The following is a 25,723-nucleotide window of genomic DNA, read 5'->3' as shown; positions in this document are numbered from 1 at the left end:
TGAAGGAAGGTTGTGCTTCAGATAAATACCTTTGGGTTTACCCCATTCTAGCTCTGTCTGAAAACATAACAAGATGTAATATTCCCCATTATGCTTAATAGTGTTAGAAAATTGATTTGTGAGCAAAACCTGGCCCACAGCCTGTATCACTTTTGTACGCAGGGAAATCGGCAGTGATAACTTCTTCTCTACTAATACGCTCATGGCAGTTTTATGCCCAGTGCCATCCACGCTTACTTCATCTAGGCTAAAACACGACATACAGAATCACCTTTCCTCTTCTGACCACTTCCAGCATGGACTTAACCTTAAAACTTGACTCATTTTTGACCTCAAAATACATCACTGCATGCAACCTTGCAGGGCGCCTTTACAGTACAATCTGAAGTCCTCATCATCGGTCCTCTCATCCTGCTAGTAAGGCAAAAGGAAGGAACTATTCTCTTACTTGCGGTGGTCCTGTCAAAAGCAGACGCCTGGGGTGAAAACTCCTCGAGCCAGACGCCTCACCCTGATTGCTGAAGTCCGCGTGGTGCTGTCGGGCTGTCGTCCACTGCCTGTAGTAGAGAGACTGCTCTTCACTGTTCATGTCCTTGTGAAGCAGAGGCCTCAGAGAACTCAGCCAAGACACATCAGCATGAGGCAGGAGGGAAGAGGAGGAAGGCAAATTTCCACTTTTCTGTGAGCTCAGGAGACAGTAGGCAGCTTTTGACAGGATGACGATGCGTGGCAGCGCAACACGGAGGGCCTTGGTGTCTTTGGCCGAATGGGCAGGCCACCGAAACGTCTGGGAGACCGAAGGCAGTGATGATAATTTTGAAGTGGTGCTGCTCGCCATCTGGTTACCCAGGGAGTCACATTCTTGTTTCAGGGTCTCTCCGGCTGTGAAACTGGGGTAAGTTCCCTCATCTACTGAGCTGTGTGCCACAGTCTGAAAGTTAAGCGACGGTGCTTGCTTCTGACACTTGTCTGCAGCACTCGAGGAGCTCACGCCGTTGTCTGCCAGGGAACCTGGGAAAACAAAGAGCAGGCAATGAACAGATACTGGCTGACATAAGAAAATGTAAAGAAATCATTAACTCATTTGATCTACAGGACAATCCTAACCTTCAAATACTTCTGTTCAATGAGTGCTGCTGCACGAGCTCATCATGTGGCTTAGGTCAGTGTTTCACCATTTAAAAAGAAATCATTGACACCCATCTGTCCCTCTTGCTGGAGAGGCAACAGCCCTTCTGTTTGGGTTCAGAGTCCAAACTCAAGTGTCCCTAACCCAAATGACTGCTAAGCTCCGTATGTTAACTACCATTTCCCATCTGGGATTTGGAATTTGATGGTACAACTGTCTGAAATTCAAGTATAAGACACCACTGTATACATAGATTGATTTGGCACTCCTTCTTATGGGGAACAGAGCATTCCTTTCACTGCAACTTTAGTGAGAGCTGGGCTATGCTCCCTCCTCCATACCAGTCAGGTTCAGTTGGTGTATGGGAAGATCTGGTGTATGGCAAAGGTTCAGTTTAGCTGTCTTAATGCCTCAAACTCATAGGGAAACAAGGGGAAGGACCCAGAAGTGCCTGAGGAATGCAAGGAAGGAAAGGTCCGGTAGAAGATGATGCTCCATTGATGCCTGAAGAGGTAGGGCAAGACCCAGCCATTCTGTTGGTCTCGGCAAGGAGGCAAATATCCATCATCATCCATAGCTACCCCCGCAGTTACAGAGCATTTTTCTATTCCTAAAACTTTATACTATCCATTTCTACTCTGATTTTTAAGATCTCAGGATCTACCAGATGAAATTAGCACAAATGTGAAATATAAGTTTAAAAATAAAATTCACAAGGGACCCTTAGCTATGGCATACCATCCTCTCATTGAAACACCATCCCCTCTTAGCTGTATACAGAAAAATTGCTCACCATGGAAAGAATCTGCTACTAACATTTCATTGCCTAGCTTGCAGCAGGATACAGCTGAGCAACCCACATGTGACTAAACATCTCAATGTTTGCACTCAAATTCCAGTAATGTAGGAACGAAGACTTGTTTTTCAGAGCAACAGCAGAATAACTGACCTGAGGTTCCAGTGACAGCGCTGCTATTACTCTGGGGTCGGTCCAAGTCTATCAACAGCTCATCAGAGTCATTCTCGCTACCGTTAGCCTTCTCATGCTCCTTCTCACTAAGGTCAAGAGCTACAATAGGCCCTCGAATCGCCTCCTTCGAGACGTAGCAGCATGCCAGGCCTACTTCTTGCTCTAATGCAGTCCTAGTTAAGTAGCTTGAATCAATTAGTCGAAGGTCACAATATTTCAACGACCTAGAAAACCCAACCCAAGAAAAAAGAAACTTTTGTTTTCTCTGACTTTGAAGAATACTCCCTATCTTTAATTCCTTATTAAATATTCATGAACAATTTCGATAGCCAGTAAATATAAAATTATTTTAAAATATAAAGTTATGCTTAAAATATAAAGTTATGCACATAAGTTATGCTCCTTGGTACTTTGCACAGACATTCACTGATCCACACAGCTTTACTTTTCACAAACCACACTTTCCAAAATTTTAAAGTGTTCCCAAATAAAGTCTAAAATACACTTTATTTTTGGTGAAAAATTAGCCAGATGGTAGCAAACCACTTATCCACCCCCAACTTATCTAAACATGTTAGAAAACAACCACATTGCAGCAGTAATAACAGCACCTGGGGAAAGTTTCTCCTAGGGGGTCCTTGCCAGTTAGAATAACAATGCAAGGTAGACCTTCCAAATCCTGATAGGTTCGAGGGATCCAGTCATCCTGCTCATTTCCCCTCCAAGCCTGTGAACAAAGAAACTTCCAGTCACATTTAAATGACACCTTCTAATCCTTCACCTGTTCTTTTTTTCAGTTCCTGCTTTTTCTTTGTATACAGAGTTTGCTTACCCAACAGCCAACGGGGAGGAGACCTTAGGTACAGGCATGCATTCTTTCTGGTAGCAAAGTGTTAGACAAGCATTAAATGCACAGAAAAAGGATGCATAGCATATGTTACTCAGTGCTGGAAACATACACCTGGTGTGGTATTAGTGTGGTCTGTCAGAGAAAAATGCAGCTGATGCCTTCAATTTCAAGCTGGTACAGATAAAAGTTCTTTGAAATTAATGTAAAGCTGAAGACCTTCAAGTGGAGTATGAAAATGGTTCCATGATTCTCAAATATTTGCTTAATTATTCTATATAATGAAAGATTATATGAACAGAAAAAAAATTCCCTTTCACTGGAGGTAATCCCACAAGAAAGGACTCCTTACCTACAATCTACCAAGGCCCAAGACCACAAAACTCTACCATTTTCCCTTAACAGTGGAAAGGCTGGTAGTGCCAGTCCCATGTCCTTACACCCTTCAGTCCCCTTGGTTCTGCAGAGCTTACTGAACCTGGCTGAGCCCATCTGTGTTCTGTGTGTTGGATGCAGCCTCCTAAAAACGTTGCTCTATCTTGAGCAACAACATCTTTCTTGCTGTGTTGCACAGTGCCCAGACTTCCAGATGATACAGGCAGTATTTGATCAAGACAGGTGTGAGCACCCTACAGCAACTTTTAAAAGGAAGTAAAGCTGAAAGACTCAGAGGCTCTTACTTACAAAGGAAACAAGCCATTTTATCTCTACAAACACTGAAATTATATTATAAAGCTGAAAAGCAAAAATGCAGGTTCATATCCAGTCATTCCTGTCAATACATTATGGGTACCCCCAGGAAAACTGACAACGCAGCCTCTTAGATCACTGACCAGCCAAGAGAAGAGATCAGCAGAGAAGCTCTTTCCATATAATACAGATACTTCACATTTCTATGCTGATCAGACATTAAGGTCTCTCCAGACAAGGAAATTAAGCCCTAATGTTTACATAATCATCAGTATTTGAGCTACAGCACATCACCCCGCTGGAAAAAGTTTTTCCTTCTTTCTTATTAATAATGGACAAAATCAGTTCTGGAGAAGACTCTTATCTAGCTGAGGCACAGAATCTACTTTGCTGAGTCATGACAGCAAGCCCAACCACTCTCAAACTGCCCATTAAAAAGAATATATATATATATTACTGTTCTCAGCACAGATGGGCAAGACAATGAGACACAGCGCTCTTGACAAAGCAACAAGGCTTATGCAAGCTTTGTGGAAAACACACCTTGCAAGAACCACCCTATCTTGAATTCCCTCTTTGTTCTTCTAGTCTCAACCTGTACCCTTGACCTGTTCTCTCCTTACCCTTCCTCCTCCCCAGAAAGGCCATGTTTTATGAGTAATCTTCTCAGGCAGATGACAGGGACTGAAAAGGAGGACTCACTAGTGAACCAGTGACTCAGCATGCCATTTGACCTTTTGAAAATTTCCACCAAAAAAACCCTGTGATTACTTTTTTCTTAGCTTAGGCAGAGCACAATTTGAAGTAATAGTCCCCTTTTCTGCTATGACTCTATTCTCTTTCCCCAGTCCTTATTTCCCCTGGTGATTTCAGCATCCTGAATGTTCACAAAAATAATTATTTCTCCAACTATTTAACAACATCTGCTGGCTCAGTAAAGCAGACTCAGCAGCAGAGAGATATTTTCTGGCTCGGCAGGGTTAGTCTGGTTCTGTGTTATCCTGCCTCTCCAGTGATGGAATTTTCTGCAAAAGTGCATGGCTAAAAAATGAAATAGGGGAAGACAGATGGAAAGCTGATCTTCTTTCTGTTAGCCTAAGGACTTAAAAAGAAGCCTGAGTGTGTGGGGCTTTGACCTGTAAACTTGCATACAGAAGATGTATTTCTTGACCATCTTACTCAGGAGGAGCAGAGAGCTGCGGCCCTTTGGGCTCCTCATTTCTGACTGCCTCCCAAGTGGTTTGATTCTTGTTGCACTTAAAGGGTATGCCATGACAGCATGTCTGGTCAGAAAAATAGTTAAATTATTTTCCATCTCTTCTTTCATTCTGTATCTCTGGGTGTACCATCTCCCTTGAAGCTTGGTTCCCTGATGGAGAGGACTGACCTGCCTGGCTGGCCTCTCTCTGACAGAGAGGGGAATGGTCCAGCTACCAGTACTGCAGAGACAGCTGCCCACCCTCCCTGCCCTGCTGCAGCACCACACACACTGCTAATGCCCTCTTGGGGAGAGTTAAGTCAAACTTTTCAACTGGGGTCACTAACAGCTATAAGATTTCCCTCCCTACCCCGAAAAAGGTCAGGATGAAGTCTCATTCTCCCTGAAACCAACAGCAGTTATTGGTGGGACCAGCATTTCAAGCCTCAGCCTCACTAGAAAGCACTTGGTAGCCTCATATTGCTCTCCCCCCACCAAAAAAAAAGGGCCTGGGTGCTCATAGTGGAAGCAGGCAGTGATCAGTTCTCAACTTGCTCTAGTCCGCCAGCTCCAGTCCTCCATCTAACATCAGGAGAAAAGCCAAGCAGCACTGAGACTAAATCAAAATTGTCTGCAATAAACTAGACTCAATGGTAGCACGGCTGATGAATTTTATGTTACTCAGACATAGGCTCACAGCATTTCAGATACTCCGTGTTATCCCAGGCACCAGACTAGCAAGTACAGCAGCCCAGTACAAGACTCACAGGTGACCTTCATCATTCTGGAGCACCACTGGGATAACACACCTAAAAAGACAGTACAGGCTTCTCTTTGGGCACCTGAATTCCTCTGCTCACTCCCTTCATATGCACGTTTCAGAATTGAGTGGGTTTTTGATAGTCACCTGCAAGGAAAGAAACAAGTCCAGAATACTGCATCTTTGTTTACTCAAAAAAAGCATCTTACATTGTGGGGGAGAGGAATAAGAATTCTTATTTTGAATTTTTTTCATTCTCTATCTGATTAAATTCCTCTGTTCCAAATCAGTGGCTACATGGATGTTCACCTGCAACAGCTTCACACTCAATCCTGATCTGCACTAAAGGCCTCACAGGCTGCTCCAGCAATGTGTAAGGGCTGCAACCGTTTACGGCAAAGTGCCATAAAGAGGCTCTCACAGGACTCCCAGTCCAGAATGATTTAAGGCTGGAGTTAATGCCTAGTCAAAAAACCCAGCAGCACAGAGCTGCTATCTCACATCTTGTTTTCTCCTCCACAACTACTACTTTCCGCTCTTCCTTCTCCTGCTGCAGGCAAGGTTTGAGGAGCAGAGGTGGTAGGTTCTTTAAAGGACATTTTCTCTGCTTTTGGTTGTAGGTGAGCTCTTTACGAAAGGCTCACAAAATTCATTCCTTTTTTGTGTGGTTTTGAATATGCTGATAACTCACAGTAGAAACAGAAAATGAACATCTCTGTGAGGTTTAGAGCAAGGATCAGGACAGACAAACAGAATTCCTTTAAGGTGGTACCTAAGGCAGGCAAATCCATTTCCCTTTGTTTAATGTAGTGAGGTTAATTCAGGAAGTGGGTTTGGCTAGTTGAACCATGCTCTTATAAATCCATGCAAAAGCTTAGCTTGGTGCGTATATGTTGTGCAGAGAGGCTTTCAGCATGCAGTGGTTTAAGAAAAGAAGTCTATGACAAACAGAATACTTTACCCGTTATCAGAAGGGCAGAAGATGGATGGACAGAGCAGACAAGAGATACACTAGACAGACAGATAAGTTGGTGGAAAGAATTAGTTTGTCTAAGGAGGTCTGTCCTCTGCTTTCTGAGATTCAGAGATGAAACCTATCTGACTCATGCTGTTATTCAACTTTAACAAGAGAGAAAACATCCAGTGTTTGACTTCATGGGCCAGTAACAACTCAATTTTCTTCCAAGTTTCTAAATCGTTTATGGTCATCAAAAGAACAGTAAAATTCCATGGAGACAGATACAGAACATGCACCTTTTCCTATAAAATAATTAACCTAAAAACATGTGAGAATGGACACAAAGTGTGTACGACAGTCAGATGACTACAATGGGCATACAAAGAAATATTTAGTTTCTTCTAACCTTCAACCGTGTCACAAAGTGTTTCGCAACAGTAAGCTCTGAGGCAGGGTTCCCAAGGAGGATCTCAAAACGATACTGCAGACCTAACTTGTCTCTTACTTCTTGTAACCTCTCCTTGGCCAGCATGGCTAGCTGCACAGACGGCACCCTAATGACAAGCATGTGGCCGCAGCCATTCTTATCCTTTCCTGGAGAAGTGATAAGGTCATCCATTATGCTGAGCGTTTCGGGTGTGCTGTGATCTCTTAGTGAGGCCATGGTGGTGAGAGCCATCAGAGCCTGGGAATACTGCTGAATGAGAAGGTAGCAGCGAATCACCATGCTGTGCAGCCGGGGGTACCTTTGAGGAGATACAGTTCTGCGTTAGCACGTGCAAATCACAGTAATGTCTGAAAATTAGCCAAAAACCAGGACTGTGTGGTAAAGGAGTGCCTAATTTTTCCAGTAGTGCTCAAAGAATGAAGCCTTCAATTTTCATGGACAATAATTTTGCACAAAATCTAACTTAAAATCTAAATTAATACGACATGGTCCAAATGCAGAAGATGAAGAGCCAAGTCCTGTGCTCAAGTAGCAGGATTTATAAACTTGTGTTACCCTCATCTGGGCCAAAATATAAGCTAAAGATCTTTAACCTGATGGACACAAGGATCATCTCAGATCTGGTTCACTCCAAGAGCACAGGCTAATAATTGCTTTGCTGTCCACAAGTTTTTTCTTCTATGAACTTGGAGGACCATTGCTGTTTCAAGTCGTTTGCAGGAGAAGTACTTCATAATTTCAGATCTCTTAACTTCCCACCAGAAAGTTAGACTTACCAATAGGGATTGCTGGCTCTGAGCCAAATTTGAACTGCCATTTTGCCTTTTAACTTACATAGCCAATGTTTCTTTTTCTCTTATAACAGCTACATGCAGTGACAACAGATATGAGCTCACAAAGTAAAATGCTAAGGAAAAAAGAATTTAAAACCTATTCAAGCAAAAAAGCACTCCATTTCTAGACATTCCCCACCAGTTCACTCAACACCATAATACAGAAAAAAACTACGCTATTATGCCTTGAGTCTTGCACCACAGAAGTCCAAATGACTAAAACAACTACAAGTTCCAAACTTCTCTGGTCTCTTTCTTGAGTAATTTAATAGATGATATGGGATCCACTCGAATAAAATTTTGTGTCTGTCCTTAAAGAGTAGGTACAGTAGCTCGCTGTGTATACCATAAGCCAGTCATTAAATCAATAAATTTTTTAAAACACTTTTTACTCCTCCTTCCATAAAAGTACCCACTGCACTTTTGCTACTAAACCAAATGGAACCTTTCTTCTAATATCAAAATATCTGCACTGTTTTCAGGCTTGCAAGCTTGTATGGGCCACCCATCCAGATGGAATAACTCAGTTTCTTGAAAATAGAGGCTGAATTGATAAACTGTGATGCAAAAGCATATCCTGGCTCCAAGGTAAAGGTTCATCTCCCATCAGTTTCTAGTCTTATCCTAACCTCCTGTTAGGGTAGTATTTGCACATGCATTAATCCTCCTTCATCCTTTTCCCCATCCACATTTTAAGAACAGAAAGAGAGCAATGGTGACCACTATCTCTTTCATTGGACTTGACCAGAAAGACTATGAAAAGCCTAAAGAACTGACATTTAAAGATTAACTCACCTTATTATTATTTATAACATTCATTACTTACATATTTGTATATAATAAATATTAATGATTAATGATGTACTTTATTCATTTATGTTGCTAATTTAACACACTTGATATTGTATTTTATTTAGTAAATATAGATACATTTACAATTATTATATTGACTTAAAGAAAATAGGAAAAAACGGTACTGAAGACAGAACAATCCAATGAAAACCATAGCTTGAACTGTTATAAGGGATCTGTCCTGCTCATATGATTAACTCCACATTGCTGGAAACGACAGTATTGCTTTCATTCCTGTAATGTGCATATTTAATGATATCATGGGTATTTGCTATGAAAGCAGCTTGTTCAAGCAGCTGCAGGGTACTAACAAGCCACTTTCAGGCTCTGAGCTGCAGGACCCAAAACCATAGTCAATGAATGAAATAACCATAGTCAATGAATGAAATAACAAAAATGATGCTTTTGAAATGACATCACTCACCTGGGCCACCACTGACAAGACTGTTGGCAGTCTCAGCAAGAGAGACACCAGAAGTGGTGATGTTATTAAACCTCTGGTACCTCCTTAGCTTAGGGGGGGCTGAGCCAAAAAAAGAGAGCAGCATAGCTGAGCCTGGACTGCCGCTGAATGCGCCTAATCTCTACTATGTACAAATGAAGGATATCCCCTCCTTCTTCTACACCACTAAATTTGTTACAAAAATAAAAATTGCATATACTTCACAGATTCCAAAATCAACATGAAAGGTCACCATGTTTTCATCCCCCTGTGATGGGGCTCATAAATATATCTGCATCCTTAAGATCCCAGTTAAGCAGAATCCCAAGCTTCCATGTTTTCCAAATTTACCTTTCTAAAAGTGTGTTGACCATTTTTTCAAAGGTTTCATCACATCTCAAAAGGGGACTTGTGACTCCCCATTGGAGGGATTTGCTGTATTCATTCAAACCAAAGTACAGCTTGTCTTCACTTGATGCGTCATCCTGTTCCATACAGAGATAGCAAAAACATAAAGAAAATTGGATCCAAATTTAATTTCTTTTGCCATTTAAAAAATAAGTGGAAAGTATCTTCCAAAGCAAAGTATCCTTTCTTTTCATTCATTCTCCCTCAGTGATGCTATTTGTTTGTTTCAAAGAATACAATAAAATGTAAATCATTTTTTACTTAACTTACTATTTGTCTAGAGCTAGAAATGACAGACGTATGTCCTTGCAAATTTTTTAATATATCTCCTACACGTGTTTTCAGGGGGTTTCTAGAATCCTGCTAATTATTTTCTGACTCCCTATCTCTGACTTTATATCTACTGTTATCTCATTTCTATTTAAAACAGAACCTGAAAACAGAAGGATTATTAATTTCCAAAATTCATATTGATTGTCAGATTCTACACATCTCTAATTGCAATCAGAAACTAATAATTTCTTTGCTGGAATGTATGTCTGCAGACAGCAATCAGAATGGAAGAATATTTGCTGCCTCAAATTTCATGAGGCCTTTGCTGGAAGCACAGCACGGTCTCCAGTGCATTTACATCACCAGTAAACAAACACTAGTAATGTAATTAAACACATACAGCCTCCCCTTTTTTGTGGATTATTTTTTTCATCAGAAGACTGAAAGAGGCTGAGTTTCTACTTTTGAGAAACAAAAAATTGTCTAGACCATTTTACAGGTCACCACACTGGTTTATGTTAACAATCAACCAAAAAGCAAACTTTGAATATTCATTCAGTCCCTCATTTCCACTATTCTGTTTAACTACTTTTTACAGCTACCACTTCAAGACACTTTATAGACACCAATGGAGAAAAGGATATTTTTAAAGCTGGTTTAGTCAAAACGTCCTCAGAATCAGCTGGCTGAAATGGTGAAAAACGCTAATGGAGCAGAATGTCAAACAGACCTTTCCCACCTCTTCTCTGCACAATGACAGCATCTACTACACCGTAACTTGTTAACCTAGCACACAACTTTTATTAGTACCAGAGAAGTAATGAAGAGATTTGACAGGCCATGCGACATGTAACTTACAGTCAAAAGTCAGACTGCTTGAAAATGGAAAGCCAGCTCCAGAGCTTTATGGAATGTCCATATAGCTTTGTCTGACTAGAGCATAGAAAGTAATTTCTCATACTACATGACTGGACATGTAGTTCCTGGGCCTAAATGTCAATGCTACCTCTGCCATCAGCATCCCAGGGCTATGTATCTGGAGCCTAAGAGAACAAATTCCAGGAGAGAAAGAGCTCCCTTCTAACAATTTTCTTTAATACACATCTGCTTGATTCCTTTAGGTGTGAAGTCCACATTAAAATACACAGTTAAAGTTAACAATTAAACACTTACCACAGTGTCAAATTGTATCCAATGTACCTCATTGCTAGAGCTGATCCTGGACTGCTGCGTTTGCAAGGCATAAGGAAAAGAGCTGACCTGAAGAACAAGGAGGTTGAATGCTTCAAGGACCTCTCTGCAATTAATAACTCTATCAGCCAGACCATGACTAGGCTCACCATGTGACAGGGAACTTGAAATGGCACTGCAGAAATAAGAATGCAAAGAATTGCCTTACTGACATCCTGAGATTCAACAGATTACTCTCTTCCTGCAGAAAAATCCCAAATGACCATGGCACTGAGAATCACAGCTCAAAAATCTCTTTGGAAGGGGGAAAGATGTCAAAACCATTTGAGTGTTCTCTGTGGGTAGACTCAGGCAACAGGGGAAAAAAAATAAATAAAGGACCAAAATCTGTTGACAGTGAGAAGGTGAATTAGTGTGCCAATTTAAAAGAACATCAGATGGAGGAAACCAAAAATAAGCCAAAGCTGATGAAATCCCTCTCACTGAGAAACACTGTTCCATGAGCTGTGGGGATGGGCTATAGTAACAATTTTACAAAATCCAGTGGATTTTCCAGCCTGAAACAACACATTTCCAAAAGTCTGGGGAACCTGAAAGTCTACGGATGTTCTGATTTCCAGCTCCTGGAATTCCCTTTACCCCCAGGATATATTCAGGAATTCCAAATTCAGAGTACAGCAAAGACAGTAACAAAAATGTGATGGGGAGGATAAAGTAGAAAGAATGTTGCTTTTATCTATTTTCAGCTGTCCTTCAAGGAAAGTATTTTGTTTATTATTATCTCTGAATAACATAAAATGAATCCCACAACCTTATGCACCATGTTTAAATCACATTAAGATTATTCTCCTCAGTTTACTCATGGAACAGGAGCAGAATAATTAGCTTTATTTATTTCTTTCTTCTTCCATAGTAAAGTTGTGATTCAGTGTGAAGAAATGCTTCTGAACATGTGCGTATGTGTTGTTGTGTTTAGACCTAATGCTGGAAAAATCCAATACAGCTGTTTTTTAAATCCTTTTCTTAGAGCAGCTAGGGCATTTTTCAGACGATGCAGTTAAATGTCTGTAAGCCTTCTCATACTACAAACAGCACTATCATCAAGGATAAAAACATAAATTAAAACAACTGGCTTGTGAACATGGGAGAGAATTGGGTTTGAGTAGAGAAAAAGGAGGGTAATAGGAAAAAAAGACAAGAACAACAAAGAAAGTTGCAAAATGCAGCGCTTCTTCCTGGACTTCAGTACCATAGCACATACTGGTAACAGTCAGTCTTGTTAAGGATCCAATAATCTGAAACTAGTCTCACCTATCTTCAACTTAATCAGAATTAGTTAACAAATACCATGAGCAAGCAAAAAAGATTATTCCTGATTTTGAGGCACAAAATGGTTTAGGCCTAGAGAAAGCATAGGATGTCTAAGATGTAAGTCTTTTGAAAAACCTAACTGAAAGATACTGGGAGAGGATGGTTTTCCTTTGGTAGATTGAAACAGCTACCTTGTTAAATCCACGTGGGCATTGTCATGAACCAGCACAAACAGTGTATAGGGATTCTGCTTCACTCTTCTCATGAAAACTTCAAACTTTGTTTGAATCTCATTGTCTAGCCGAACCACGTATTTCTCGGCCCTCTGATAAGCTGTGCCATTGTCTTCTAGGCCCAAGTCCACAAGGACACCTGTCAGAAAGAAGAATACAACAAACACCTTTTCCTTTGAGTGCATCCAAAAACGAAGTGCCAACAGTAGGTTGCCACTTGTCCACCAGTATCAGGACTTAGACAAATCACTGATAGACCCTAGTAAGAAGATGTTACCCGCATGCATTTTCTCTCACAATGGAGCCCAAAATGTGCTTCCTGGCTTCTGGATTTCCTCCAAAAAGTACCTGAAGACCTTTCAAAGACTTCTCACATTACCAAAAGTAAAAAAAAAACCCTTCAGACCTCCACAAAATTTTCCAGCTCAGTGCTCAGTTGGCTGTGCTCCATGATCCTAGGCCAAACTTGTCCACATTTAGGTAATATATTAATCCTGCTTGAGTCAGAAAAAGTTATCCTGACCTTTCCTTTGCAAAAAATCATAGATTTATATAAAAACTGACACTCACTAATATCGTATGTTTTTTTTCATGCCCTGCTTCAATGTTACTGTCAATACAACACTCTCTAGCAGTCTTTGTAATGATCAATTGCTATCATATTCACAAAGTATGCATGATGTAATGTATATAGCTTTGAACACCATTTGAATTAAAGTAGCAATAAGCCACTGCAAAATGTGGGTCAACTATGTATTTGCCAGGATCTTAATGATTTTAAAAAATTATTATAAAAATAAATTAAAAAAACATTCATTTGAATAAAATAAATGTGAAACCCTGTTAAGAGATATCAGAAAAGCTCTGGTTTAGTGTAGCAGCAAGTTAGGTAAATAAAATGTCTGAAGAAATAAGGAATGGAACAAAAAACCCCATAAAGTTATGTTAGAAAGGAAAAGAAACCCATACTTCAAGTAATCTATTTTATTATCTTCATTTTACTAGTAAAATAGTGCAGAGAAAAAAAACAGAGATGGACCACAACACTGAGCAATATCGGCATATCTGCAACCAAAAAGTGTGGGACTGTTTAGTTCAGAACAGAAAATAAGGGAAAAAAGCCAATAGCTACCCAAAAGCACTCATAGATGCATTACAGCAGAAGCTCATATTCATGTTCTTCAGATGCAAAGACAAGGAATTACTAGATAAAGCTGAAGGCAGGAAAAAGAAAATGTTCTGCTGACAAAAAAAAAATCCTAAACGCACAACTATCCTAAGGACTTCATTACTCCAGGTATCAGAGTTCAAGAGTTAAAAAGGACCGAACATCTGTATGGATAGTACTTAGTTCTATTAGACAGTAATTTTCTCCACAGAGAATCACTTATGCTTTTCTGGATACACGTCAGTCACTAACAGAGTGGACAACAGAGGGAGTTATCTCAAGTGAGACATATTCCATAACCTGTCCACTAAAGCTTTCTTGTTCCTCTTGAAGCATTTGGTACCTGCCACAGTCAGACACAGGATCCCCCACAAGAAAACTCACCATCTGAATCAGCATGGCAATTATTGTCTGCCAATGTGCATGTGTTACTCAGGCATTTATCTACTTAATAAGTGAGCTTCCTGCTCATACATCTGTGCTAATACATATGAGAGCATATGCACAAATATGTACCTGAACAAATGGCACTAACAGGTCTAGGGAATGAAAGATCTGAAGTGGATGAGCATTTGCTCACCCCCTCCCTCTCTTGACAGCTGAATGCTTCTCCAGGTCATACATCACTCCGACCTGCATGAATATGGCAATTTCTTTTGCCACTTACATGGCACAGCTTGGGCCCAGTTTATGAAAGGAAGATATTCAGAATTCATCAATGATATCAACTAATGGAGATAATATTGGACATGCAAAATACATGTTGAAGCAATTTCTCCATTTATACCAGATATGATGTAATAACATCACATACTTGGGTTTAACACTCTCTTTTCCCTCCCCTCCCTTTTACCTGATTGTCGAATCCGTTGAAGCGTCTGCTGCACCAGAACTTCTGAACGGGGAACTATAACGATGAAGTCTACTTTGCTGAAGTGGCCCAGATCCAGGCTCTGATTGCCACTGTCTGCAATAGCACAAACCTGGGACAAGAGCTTTCTGGCAACTGTAAGCTGTGGCTGGTAAATTTGGAAGGTATCAACATCCAAATCTAGAGTGTGTTTGTTTGAAAAAGAAAACAAAACACAACAAGAAACATGTTTACTTTCCCACCCCCCCAATAAGCATGACCCTCCAAATAGCCTACCCTCTATTACAAGAAAAAAAGTCATTATCACCAGAATAAATCTCAACACTCTAGAGAGCTGGTGTCACATCCCACCCAGATGAGGGATACAAGTGATTTAGATTCTCAGAAATGGGTACAGATTACAAATGTCAACTTCCTTTTTTTGATCAAAATATGATCAAAACATATCAGACCTCAAGTACAGCACTGCCCATTTTTTAAATGCGCTAGGTGTTTTGAGGATTTTTCGCAGTGCAACCCAAGGAAGCCTCAATGCTAATGTAGTGAAATGCATTCTGTTAAATGAGCCAACACGTACATAATATGCATGCACGTATATGTATTAAAAATATATATATAATGTGTATATATATAAAAAAATGTGTGTGCCTGTGTGTATATACATATACACACATAGCTCTGATCTCCTCCTGAAACTTGCACTGCTTCAGGAACACCCCTTCATCACTCCTGCTGCGAGAACCAGCCATGGGTGTTGAGGCTGCTGAGTGCTGAGGTTGCTGTGCTCAGGGCACAATGGCATGAGTGCCCGCACACCTATTATTCTGAGGAAACTAAGCCTGCATTGGTGACCTTGCCAAAAAGACTCTAACAGGACGGCAGGTCAGTTTGGAGTTCGTTTGTACATCAGCTCTCCTCTGAAGTACTGAGCCCCGCTCTAAGTCAGCACTGAGATAGCCGTATGTCTATATACTGACTGATAGTAATTACTGAGAGCAGCCCTGCAGAGGAGGACTTGGGGGTACTGGTGGATGAAAAGCTCAACATGAGCTGGTAACGTGCACTCGCAGGCCAGAAAGCCAACTGTATCTGGGGCTGCATCAAGAGAAGTGTGGCCAGCAGGTTGAGGGAGGAATTCTTCCCCTCTTCTCTACTCTTGTGAAACCCCACCTGGAGTCCTGTGTCCAGCTCTGGAGCCCCCAGCATAAGAAAGACATGGACCTGCTTAAGCAGGTCCAGAGGAGGCCACAAAGATGGTCAGGGGGCTGGAGCACCTCCCCTATGAGGACAGGCTGAGAGAGTTGGGGTTGTTCAGCCTGGAGAAGAGAAGGCTCTGGGGAGACTTTATAGTGGCCTTCTAGTACTTAAAGGGGGCCTACAGGAAAGATGGGGACAAACTTCTTAGTAGGGCCTGTTGTGATAGGACAAGGGGTAAAGATTTTAAACTAAAAGAGGGTAGATTCAGACTAGATATAAGGGAGAAATTTTTTACAATGAGAGTGGTGAGGCACTGGAACAGGTTGTCCAGAGAAGTTGGGGATGCCCCCTCCCTGGAAACATTCCAGGCCAGGTTGGATGGGGCTCTGAGCAACCTGATCTAGTTGAAGAAGTCCCTGCTCATTGCAGGGGGGTTTGGACTAGATCACCTTTAAAGATGCCTTCCAACCCAAACTATGATACACTGCACAGGGAAGATGGGCAACATGCCTAGGCAATAAATCTCAAGTACTGGGGTGGGGGGGAGCATTTATTTGTTTGGAGGTTTCTTGATTTTAAACAAAATTTTAGTCTCATATTTATTTGAACTTAATAAAGAGAACTGTGGGATTGGAGTTTTGCTTTCTATAGGCACGTACCAGAGCATTCATGTTTCCTCAAATAAAAATATGTTCCTTTACTTCAGTATTTCCAGTAGGTAAATTCTATGCCCAACAATCCATGTTTCACTAGCCCCTGCATATTTTCTACTTGCAGATTACCAAATTAAATCCTGTAATGCCATTACAGTTTTTGTTTATGTCAGTTTTTCTACTACAAATTAAATTCTGATTAATGGACTGCTTATCATAAAAATTACCTAAGGAAAATTTCTTAAAAAAGTAAAGAAAAAATCCAAACCTACTGCGAAATTAATACACAAGAACTATTGTTGCTTTTTAAAGTAATAAGCCACTTCATAAAATCTTGCAATTTAAATGAAAATTGGAAGGTGTTTGGGGCAAAAATCCGGTATGTTACTTTTATATAGACACATTTGTGTTTGTGTGTGTGCACTTATCTCCTGCTCAGACCTGCCTCAGTGTTTATTTCTGTAGATCTACTACAGGACAATGGTCCCCTCTCACTGCCTAGGAGACTTACCTCTCCTTTTTTTTTTTTTAATTCAGGCAGATTCCCAGTAGCTTCAATCATTGTACAGCCATATTTTAAAGACAGAACTAGCTCAGAATAATTGTTTGAGAAAACATGAAGGTTTAAGAAAGTACCGCTGCGCATCATTACATAGTAAGAACAAAAAAAAATAACAGAATCAAAAGATCATTCTTCCTTCAAATTAATCCTGTGAGGAAGCTCAAGACTTCTTGTTCTGGGGGTGCCAGAACAAAGTATCTGGCAGCCTTCCTAATTGGATCTCCTGATCCATGTGGAGACTATAAACCACCTTGCTTTCATTCAGATCTAACACTGGGATGATACATTTAAGCTAAATACCATAAATCATGAGCATACCTTTCTATCACAGTAAAAAACCTTTACCGGAGGTTGAATTTGCTTTGATACTAGACCTAAAAGAATCTCAGTGTTCACAACAGATGAGTGCATCTTTTACCATTACTGTCATATGAAAAGGAAAGTATGGTTAGAAGTCTAAATAATGAAAGAATTCCAAAAATGGAAAATGACAATTAGCATTTCTAGGCAGGCAATCCCAGCTCATCTTTTGCACCTAGGTATCTCATCACATTACATGGAATAAGACACATCTCAAATAAGAAAATTATACATTACACTTGCTTAGCATTTTCAGTCCCAGATCTTAAAATACTTTCTCTCAAAGCTTAAGCCTCAGAGCACAAGTCTGTAGTACATATTATTACCATTTTACATGTGGAAAGTGAGGAATATCGAAGTTAAGAAACAGGAAGACACCTGGGGAGTTCAGAATGAGAACACAGTTCTCTGCCTTACGCCCAAGGTTACATTCCTTTTCTAGGTGCAAAAGGGTGAGATGAGTCCACGCTGCCAACGTTACAAAGGAACATCTTCTCTACTCTGCCTAGTGCATAACAGAAGATCCCATATTTCAGCTAAGGAATTATAAAACACAGGGGAAAAAAGTTGCTGAAGGTTACTACAGAGATTTTCTGTCTGAGACATTCAGCTGGCAGTATTAATATCTGAAAGCTGGCACACTGATGGCAGCTGTGCCCTCAGACTCTTCTGAGACACATGCATTTTGACATTTAACAAACTACTCACTTATTTCACAGCTCGCATGTAAAAAAAGCTACCTGGTTCTTGCGTAGAAACCATGGCGATTGCCTCCTGAGATGACACACACTCGCTAACATCTCCATTAAAAGGAATAATGACACTTTCCCCTCGCTGCTGTAGCATTTTCTCCAGCAGCTTGTCCAAATCATCACCTATATAAGAATTAGCAACACCAAATTATCTGGAAGCTGTTTCAGACAAATGATGTAGAACATTACATACACACATGTTCTCACATAGTTGATGTCGAATCTCTGAAGGGGCAGTGGACTGGAGATATATGGAAGAGAGGGAGGGGGAATATTCTTCTCTTTTATTTACTGATTTGCCAGTTGAATGAATTCCAAGAAAAGAAAGCACAGCTGAATAATATCAGCTCTGTGCCTTTACAGCTTGCGGTGACATCTGATGATTACAAAGAAACACACACTGTAAAACATCAAAAACCTGTGCTAAAAGCACAAACAAGAAAAGACTCATGCACTTATGGGTGCCCTGCCGTCACATTCAGCAGTATAAACAGTGTTAAAAACGTGTTGCCACAGGATGAGTAACTCGCAGTGCACGGGTGAAGGAGATGAGCGCTCCTTCACATACAGTGAATGGAGAGAAGGAAAGAATGCCTCTTGGTGAAGAGGGCAGAGCTGTGTTTGTGTGAGCTTTAAACGCTGAACAGGAGACACACCGACCCAAAAGAAATTACTGTCTTGGCTAGAACTTCTGTTTCTTAGGATCACTCACCTAGAGATGTATTTTTGAAATGTGATGCCAGGAAACTAACTTTCCCTGTGATGAGCTCATAACTGATCTCTTTTAAAAATTCACTGGTGGTGAGCATGCTTTCTGCAAGTGCCCTAGATTGATATTGACCTGGAGAAAAGGGGAGAAAAAAGTGAGAGCAATCTTTAATACAGTGCACTATCAACATAACCTTTTCATCCTAGAAGTGTGAGGCATGCTGATCTTCAGTCATGGATCTCTCCACTACTCAGTAGACTGGGAGAGCAGTCTCAAATCTATTTTGCTAGTGACAGGAGAATCAGTTATATCAGTTTAGCACATCCTTTGCAAGCTGTTGCCCATAGTTTTGCACACTTGGGTGATGAATGATATGAAAAATAAGTATTTGTACCTAGATGGGATGGAGGATTCTGGGTAAATATGAAAAAGTAATTATCCCTAGTGTGAAAAAAAGTAAAAAATTGACATTACTGATTTATCTGCCTACAAAGGAAAGATGACTAGTCAAAATTCACTTCCATCCAGACACACTCATGCATGCACCAATGAGAAATCTGAAAATCAACATGGTAAAAAGGATAAAAAGGATGTTCTGTTTTACAGTGGTCTGCAGAAGACTGTGGTCAATCCAATATTGCCATGTAAAATAGCACAGCTGTTACAGAAAGCAGAGAAAGACAAACCAACTATTTCGTCACTAGGTCACTTCTAAGGTAGCCACACAAACAATAAATTCTCAGGCCTCTCAAGAAGTATTAATGACTAGCATACAGCTATTTTTCTAGATCCTCATGGATATCAGTACTCCAGGTCTTGATAGAGGAATAGTAAATCGTGACATTGCAGTGTAACAATGCAAAGGAGAGTAAAAAGAACAAAAGGTATTTAAAAGCTGGACCAACGACTCAAGAAAATTAATTCAGCAAAATTGCATTGGTATTTGAAGCATACTGCAAATATACTCACCTAGGACTACTACGCAGAATTCATTTCCTCTTATCTTTGATGCACAAATGGCAACTACATAATCTGGTAGCTTTTGCTGATGTTTCATTTCATTGAGAGACCTCAAGGTCTCTGAGATGCCCTCTGCCAGCGAATTCTGGGTAACAACCACGTGCACGAGGTCCCGGGACACGCTGGCGATTAACCTAGCAAGCCAAGGGAGTTGACCTGGTGACACAGAGATACACTGTGCACTCATTTGCAAGGATCGCTCTCTGAGAGTAAACTCCTGCATAGCTTTCAACATGATCTGCTCAAATTCTTCCCTCAGGGGTATCTGGTCAGGACCTACATTGAAAGCAAACAGAACAACAGTATCTCGTATCAAAATGTTATTGAACCGGGAATAATCATGTCTGTCTTGATCTGACAAGCTCCTTCACCATATTTTTTACTTTTACAAAACCCACTTGCTACTCAGTGGATATCTACCCACATGGCTTATTCTTCATTTTTCATATTAGAAGCCTCTCTCTCCCACCATCTCCCTTACTACTTTATTTTTTAAACAATGTGGTATTCCATCTCACTCCTAGCTTCTCCACCTTCAGAAATTAGTGGGACACACAAGGGAGTGGGAAAAATACGTGCCTTTTGCCTGAAACAGAAGGATTAATCATGTAGCCTCCATATGTTTTTACAACAGAAACCCCAAATGCTTATCCTTGCAGTCTAATCGCAGCCATGCAGTATAAGAAAGTCTGTCAAGAGGTCTTCATTTTGTTTTTTCTCATCACCCATACTAGTAAATTAAGCATGGATACAAATAAACATGTTTAATGTCTTCTTTTACTTTAATTAAATTAGACTAATTTAGCAAATCTTCAAACTTCTAATGTAAAGAGGTATATGCAACTTTAGATTTACATTCCCCAGACTTTGCAAATTGTATTGTGAACTTGAATTGGAAAATAGAAATATAAGCTATCCTATCTTAGCATCAGTCCCCCAACTCAGCTTCAATTAACATTTTGCTCAGTGAGATTTGTCTCATTGTCAAAGACACTCAGGAACAGAAAATATTCACGAACACAGAGTAAAAAGTAACTGTAACTTAAATTGCCAAGATCTCATGTCAGTGCCAAAGGAGACAGCTTCACACTTCAGCAGCTTGCTTTTCTATGACAAAAAGGGGGGGCTTAAATACCAGAGATATGTGAAATGCTGGTTTTGGTTTTATGTTTTCTCTCAGGGCCAAAGACAGCAAGGAAAAAGGACAGTGAAAAAAAAGCAAACAGAAAGGTTGTGTGAGAAGCAGGGCAGGGAGTGGGTAAACAATCTATAGTACAGAATCTGTAAAAACTGCCGCCTGTTGTCATTTTGCCTTTTTGACAAGTAACATATGGAGAGTATCACCATTCAAGTACCATAGGATGGTAGGACAACTATAGACTTGTAAATGCAAAGCTGTTTTCATTTTTGATGCAAACGGAAAAGTTCTGATGAGTCTAATGTAATGCAGCATGGGCATAATTCTCTCTTTATCGTTCTCTTTTTTGGAAATATATTTGCTTTTCCCTTCTAAGAAAGCATCATGCATTCTAGGTCTTTGAAGATCTCGAAACAGAAAAAACCAGACATTTATTGACAGAAATAAATCTTCGGTAGAAATAAATTCTATTTACAATATATCAACCACAACAAAAAAGATGTTATACACTAAAAGAAATAAAAGCAAGCTTTTTCTGATTGAGGAAAGTTACTTAAGAGACAGGCTCTAGACACAGGGGTCATCATGAATCCAAGAAAATGAAAATAATTGTACAGATGGAAAGACTTCTGTATAAGAACATACAGAATTTCATTCAGATGATTTATAAGAGAAAAACTTTAAAAAATAGTTATCAAAAAGTCACTGATTAGGAAATATTTTTATATTAATCAAGTGTTTAATAGCAGGCCTGACTCACAGCAGTCTTTCTTCAGAACTATCCAGAAAAATAATGGAACTAAAATCGGATGAGATGGAAGACAAAATGATAGATATTGATTTTGATTGTGAACAGTTTCATAAATACATATACAGGAATCTATCAGGTTAAAAGGGAATATTTGGAAGCTTCTCTACAGAAATTAGTATGCAAAGGATCATCTTGACTTCAGAAAACAAAACTGCAAAACAAGTAATACCATAAAAGACTAATATCTGAAAAAGACCTTATGAACACAGTTATGCTTCCAAAAGCACCTGTAGTTTAAGACAACATATTCAAATTTGGGGTAGACACATTTCATGGCGTCTACTCCTCCAACCACCTAAGACCAGGAGAATTGCTCTGATAACCTCTTGATTTGAGCGTCTGAATATCCCTTCCAGTGAAGACAGAGGCTTGTTCCTGCCTTGAGTCTGCATTTCCATTCAAATATTGAAGCTACAAAACACCTCTGGTGTCATGGCATACACATAGTCAAAGCAATTCAAGTGTACCACAACAAGAGGAAGGAGAATGATTTTATATAATTCTAAACAGGTAGTTAACAGAAGGTCCAGAAATCTCTTCTAGCTGAAAAACCAAAACACAGACCTTAGCACTACATAGGATGGAATTGTGTTTGTAGTAACAGTAAAAAGCAGATGATTACAAATGACAGAATGTAACCCATACGGCATTTTGAGGTATAAAAACAAAGCTTGAGAATACTTCACTATGAATGCTGCCAAAGATAACAAATGTGAAATCTGAATAAGTACAGGAGACAGACTGTAAAAACCCACTGAAATCAAACACACCTCGATCATTTTTTACTTATTCCTTTATGACAGTCAGTGGAATTTATTTATAGCAATGCTATGGCTCACAATCACAGCTTTAACTGAGTATAGTCTTCATAGTAGGTTTAAAATGAAAGCGTCGGAAATGCACTTATTTTGGTTGCTTTGATTTGTAATATCATTGTGAGATTGCTCAACTGATTTCTGAAAACACAAGAGCATTATCCTACAGTTAATAATGTTGCCATACTCTTACAGGGAAACTGAAAGGAATACTCAGATATATCTTTTTTCAAAAAAAGAGCACTTTCATAAATAATATTCTTATGATCTGTGATCACAATCATCTGCAAACATATTCTGTACAAGTAGTGAGATCTAAAAGAATTAGGCAAGACTTGTTATTTCATTCTTCTGTCTGCTTTTTTATCTTTGCCTTTATCTTGCTCTTTCACAATATACTCTGGAAAAAAGAATAACTTTTTAGTCCTACTTTCTCAAGAAAAAAAGAGGCTCACATGAATAAACTGTTAATTTATGTGCGTATTTGTCTCTTCTCCTCGTCAAAAACTTTTGAAGTTGGCTGCCCTCCAACCACCTTTAATCTGCTTTGATTTTACAAAATGTGATAAAGGCTACAGTTCAGCGCAACTGTCACAATTCCAACAGTTTTAAATTTGTAGCAATATTCAAACCGGCAAACATGTTTTGATCCCAATGCTGACACCCATCATCCACATACGGCCAAATGGAAAACAATTCAGCTTTGCACAGCTAAGAAAAAAAGCCAAACTAAACACCTGCTAACAAGGGAACAAACAACTTTATACTGAAGGCAGGGTGCCCACTAGACACAGCCCAGCTCAGTTCCAGAAGCTTTGCATGAAGCCTCTTCTAGGTTGCAGCAAGTATAGACTAAGGTTGGATTTGCTCATGGAGTGTGGTTCACTGACTTGATAAGTTTCAATAAATAGTTTAATTGGACATGCTGTATCAGCTGGCTACATGTTTCTCTGAGGGAAATTTGCAAGCTGCCTCTATCGATCCAGAACTGAAGCAGCTGGTTTTAACATGCAGACTCTACAAACTTTCCAATGAAGATGAAAAGCTCAAACAACAAATTTAAGCCCACTGAGAGAAGGGCAACAGAAAAACGCTCAGCCTGTAAAAAATAAAGAAACTCTCTGTCAGTTCTAACACGGCAACCAATGGACCGTTGAGGCAGAGAATGATAAATAAAGCAAACAGGTCACTTAGTATTACTACAGAGAAGATGGCCTCCTTCCTGTCTGTAACAGGACTGCATCAAGGGAGAAGAGCAAAGCATTAAAAACCCATGGGTGAAACCTGCAGAGAGCACATTTGCTTCCCAAATTATAGGGTTATCACCAGTTGTGCTTCTTTTGAAACATTTGCACATTTCATACCATTAGGTATTACAGATGCCCTAGCAGAAACCCAGTACAGGAAAAGCAGTGTGCTCTTCACAAAAGTCATTTCACACTCCTCCATGATAAGCAGCATCTTTTCAAATACAGAAGTTAAGACTGAGACTGCTGTGAGAAGTTTCCCAACACTGTCCTGTATTATTCTTTAATTTCTAAAACCTTACTGTTAATACTGCTGCTTTTTACTCTAAGGTAGGGAAAAACATCTGGACCTGCAATAAGAGAAAGAAAATGCCGTTTGCTCGTTTGCTCTCAAACTTGCAAAGAGTCCATTTCAAAAACATTTACAAGAATGAGATATTCACGGAATCACTTGCCTTAGTCTGAATAACAAATGTGGTTTTCATGTAAACGGTGCTGTCACTAGAACAATGATGACCATCACACATCTGCCAGCATTTGTCACAAAACTGAATAAAACAGACTGAGTGTCCTTAGAACGAGCTGTGATAACTGATGGTTTGATACCCTAAGCAAATGAGTTATCTGCATTGCAAATCCATTTTCACAAAGGTGACCTGGTCAATCCCCATATGGAGAGCAGAAGCAGTATCAGCCTTTAAATTCACTTCACTTCTTCAGTCTGATGAACAAAGTAGCAAAGTCACACACACTAGATGGAGCCACTTACCTCTTCCAGACACAAAAATAGTCAGAAAATTGGCTCTGAAACGGACATAAAGAGGGTGGGGAGAAAAAAGGACAATCACAAATAAAAACAAGCGCTTATGACAAATTGCTTACCTAGTTGGACAAGATACTGAATAGTTAAAAGTATCATATTCTCCACACTTAGCAGCTGACTGCTGGTCAAACCCAAAAGATCCAAATCCTTGTTTTCCAGCTGTGGAATCTTGTAGCAATTCACCAGCAAGGGACTTACAACAATATCACCGACATTTCCATAGAAATAAGGTAAAGTGCCATAACCTTTGATAAAAGAAACAAAAACCCAGCCAGAAATTCACAAAATATGCCACATCTTGCACATGTATACATTTTCAAACTTCTTAATATTATCTTGCAAAATATACTGCATCAGTGACTGTTCTTGGCATTATAATTGCTTACAAAATAAACGAGATGATAGGTCAGTGATCCTTTGCTGTATTTTACAAGTGATCACGCAGACTTGCAAAAACTAACAGTAACTGCATACCACCAGGATAATTATTGTTATCCAAATACAGATGGGAATATTACCTATTTGGGTCTTACCCTGACCTTAAATACAGATTCTCCATAATATAGTGTACAAAAAAGAGAAATCAGTGGAAGCAAAAGTACATTGATCTTAACATAACAAAAGCAGCGTAGGTCACATCAGCATTCATTCAGCCACTGTGGTATTGCTGTGATTGACTTCAATTTTTTGTGACATTTCCATTCTGTTTTCATAAACAGGTTAGATAAACATCAACAACTAAACATGCTGTTCTGTAAGGTAAAGCACATGACCACAGGCTAACTTCTTTTTTCCTTGAGAATGTTTTCATTTTAAAAGAATTTCCACACAGATTTTGCCAAACACATCCATTTGGGTACATCTGGTTCTGTACTATTAATAGGATGCTGTTTCTCAGGGCCACTAACATTTAGCCTAACTGAGGACTTCACTGGCAACTCTCCAAGAGCCTAAGGGCTGCATTCAGTTTGCACTTAAGCTGATGAGTGTAGGCACCCTCATCTTTAATAAGGAGGTGTTTCTCTGAAAACCGTTAGAGCACCATGCTAGAGCT

The 25,723-nt window shown here is 39.8% G+C and overlaps 1 protein-coding gene across 2 annotated transcripts in view; it reads right to left on the bottom strand.

The window, feature by feature from the left end:
- Window positions 1-25,723, bottom strand: part of GREB1L (GREB1 like retinoic acid receptor coactivator) — a 145,666-nt gene that overhangs the window by 17,342 nt on the left and 102,601 nt on the right. For both annotated transcript variants that reach the window (XM_074879220.1, XM_074879213.1), the window contains 12 exons: window positions 24,729-24,914; window positions 19,785-20,111; window positions 18,819-18,947; window positions 18,095-18,229; window positions 14,565-14,762; window positions 12,502-12,682; window positions 10,982-11,174; window positions 9,479-9,612; window positions 6,959-7,298; window positions 2,711-2,826; window positions 2,079-2,323; window positions 449-1,011 (listed from right to left, as the gene is read on the bottom strand). In XM_074879220.1, coding sequence (XP_074735321.1) covers window positions 449-1,011; window positions 2,079-2,323; window positions 2,711-2,826; window positions 6,959-7,298; window positions 9,479-9,612; window positions 10,982-11,174; window positions 12,502-12,682; window positions 14,565-14,762; window positions 18,095-18,229; window positions 18,819-18,947; window positions 19,785-20,111; window positions 24,729-24,914 — 2,747 coding nt within the window. The remainder of the gene's footprint in view (window positions 1-448; window positions 1,012-2,078; window positions 2,324-2,710; window positions 2,827-6,958; window positions 7,299-9,478; window positions 9,613-10,981; window positions 11,175-12,501; window positions 12,683-14,564; window positions 14,763-18,094; window positions 18,230-18,818; window positions 18,948-19,784; window positions 20,112-24,728; window positions 24,915-25,723) is intronic.

The sequence above is a fragment of the Strix uralensis genome, chromosome 1, assembly GCF_047716275.1.
Source record: "Strix uralensis isolate ZFMK-TIS-50842 chromosome 1, bStrUra1, whole genome shotgun sequence".
In the NCBI taxonomy this organism is placed as follows: Eukaryota; Metazoa; Chordata; class Aves; order Strigiformes; family Strigidae; genus Strix; species Strix uralensis.
This window is presented reverse-complemented; position numbering and strand designations above follow the sequence as displayed.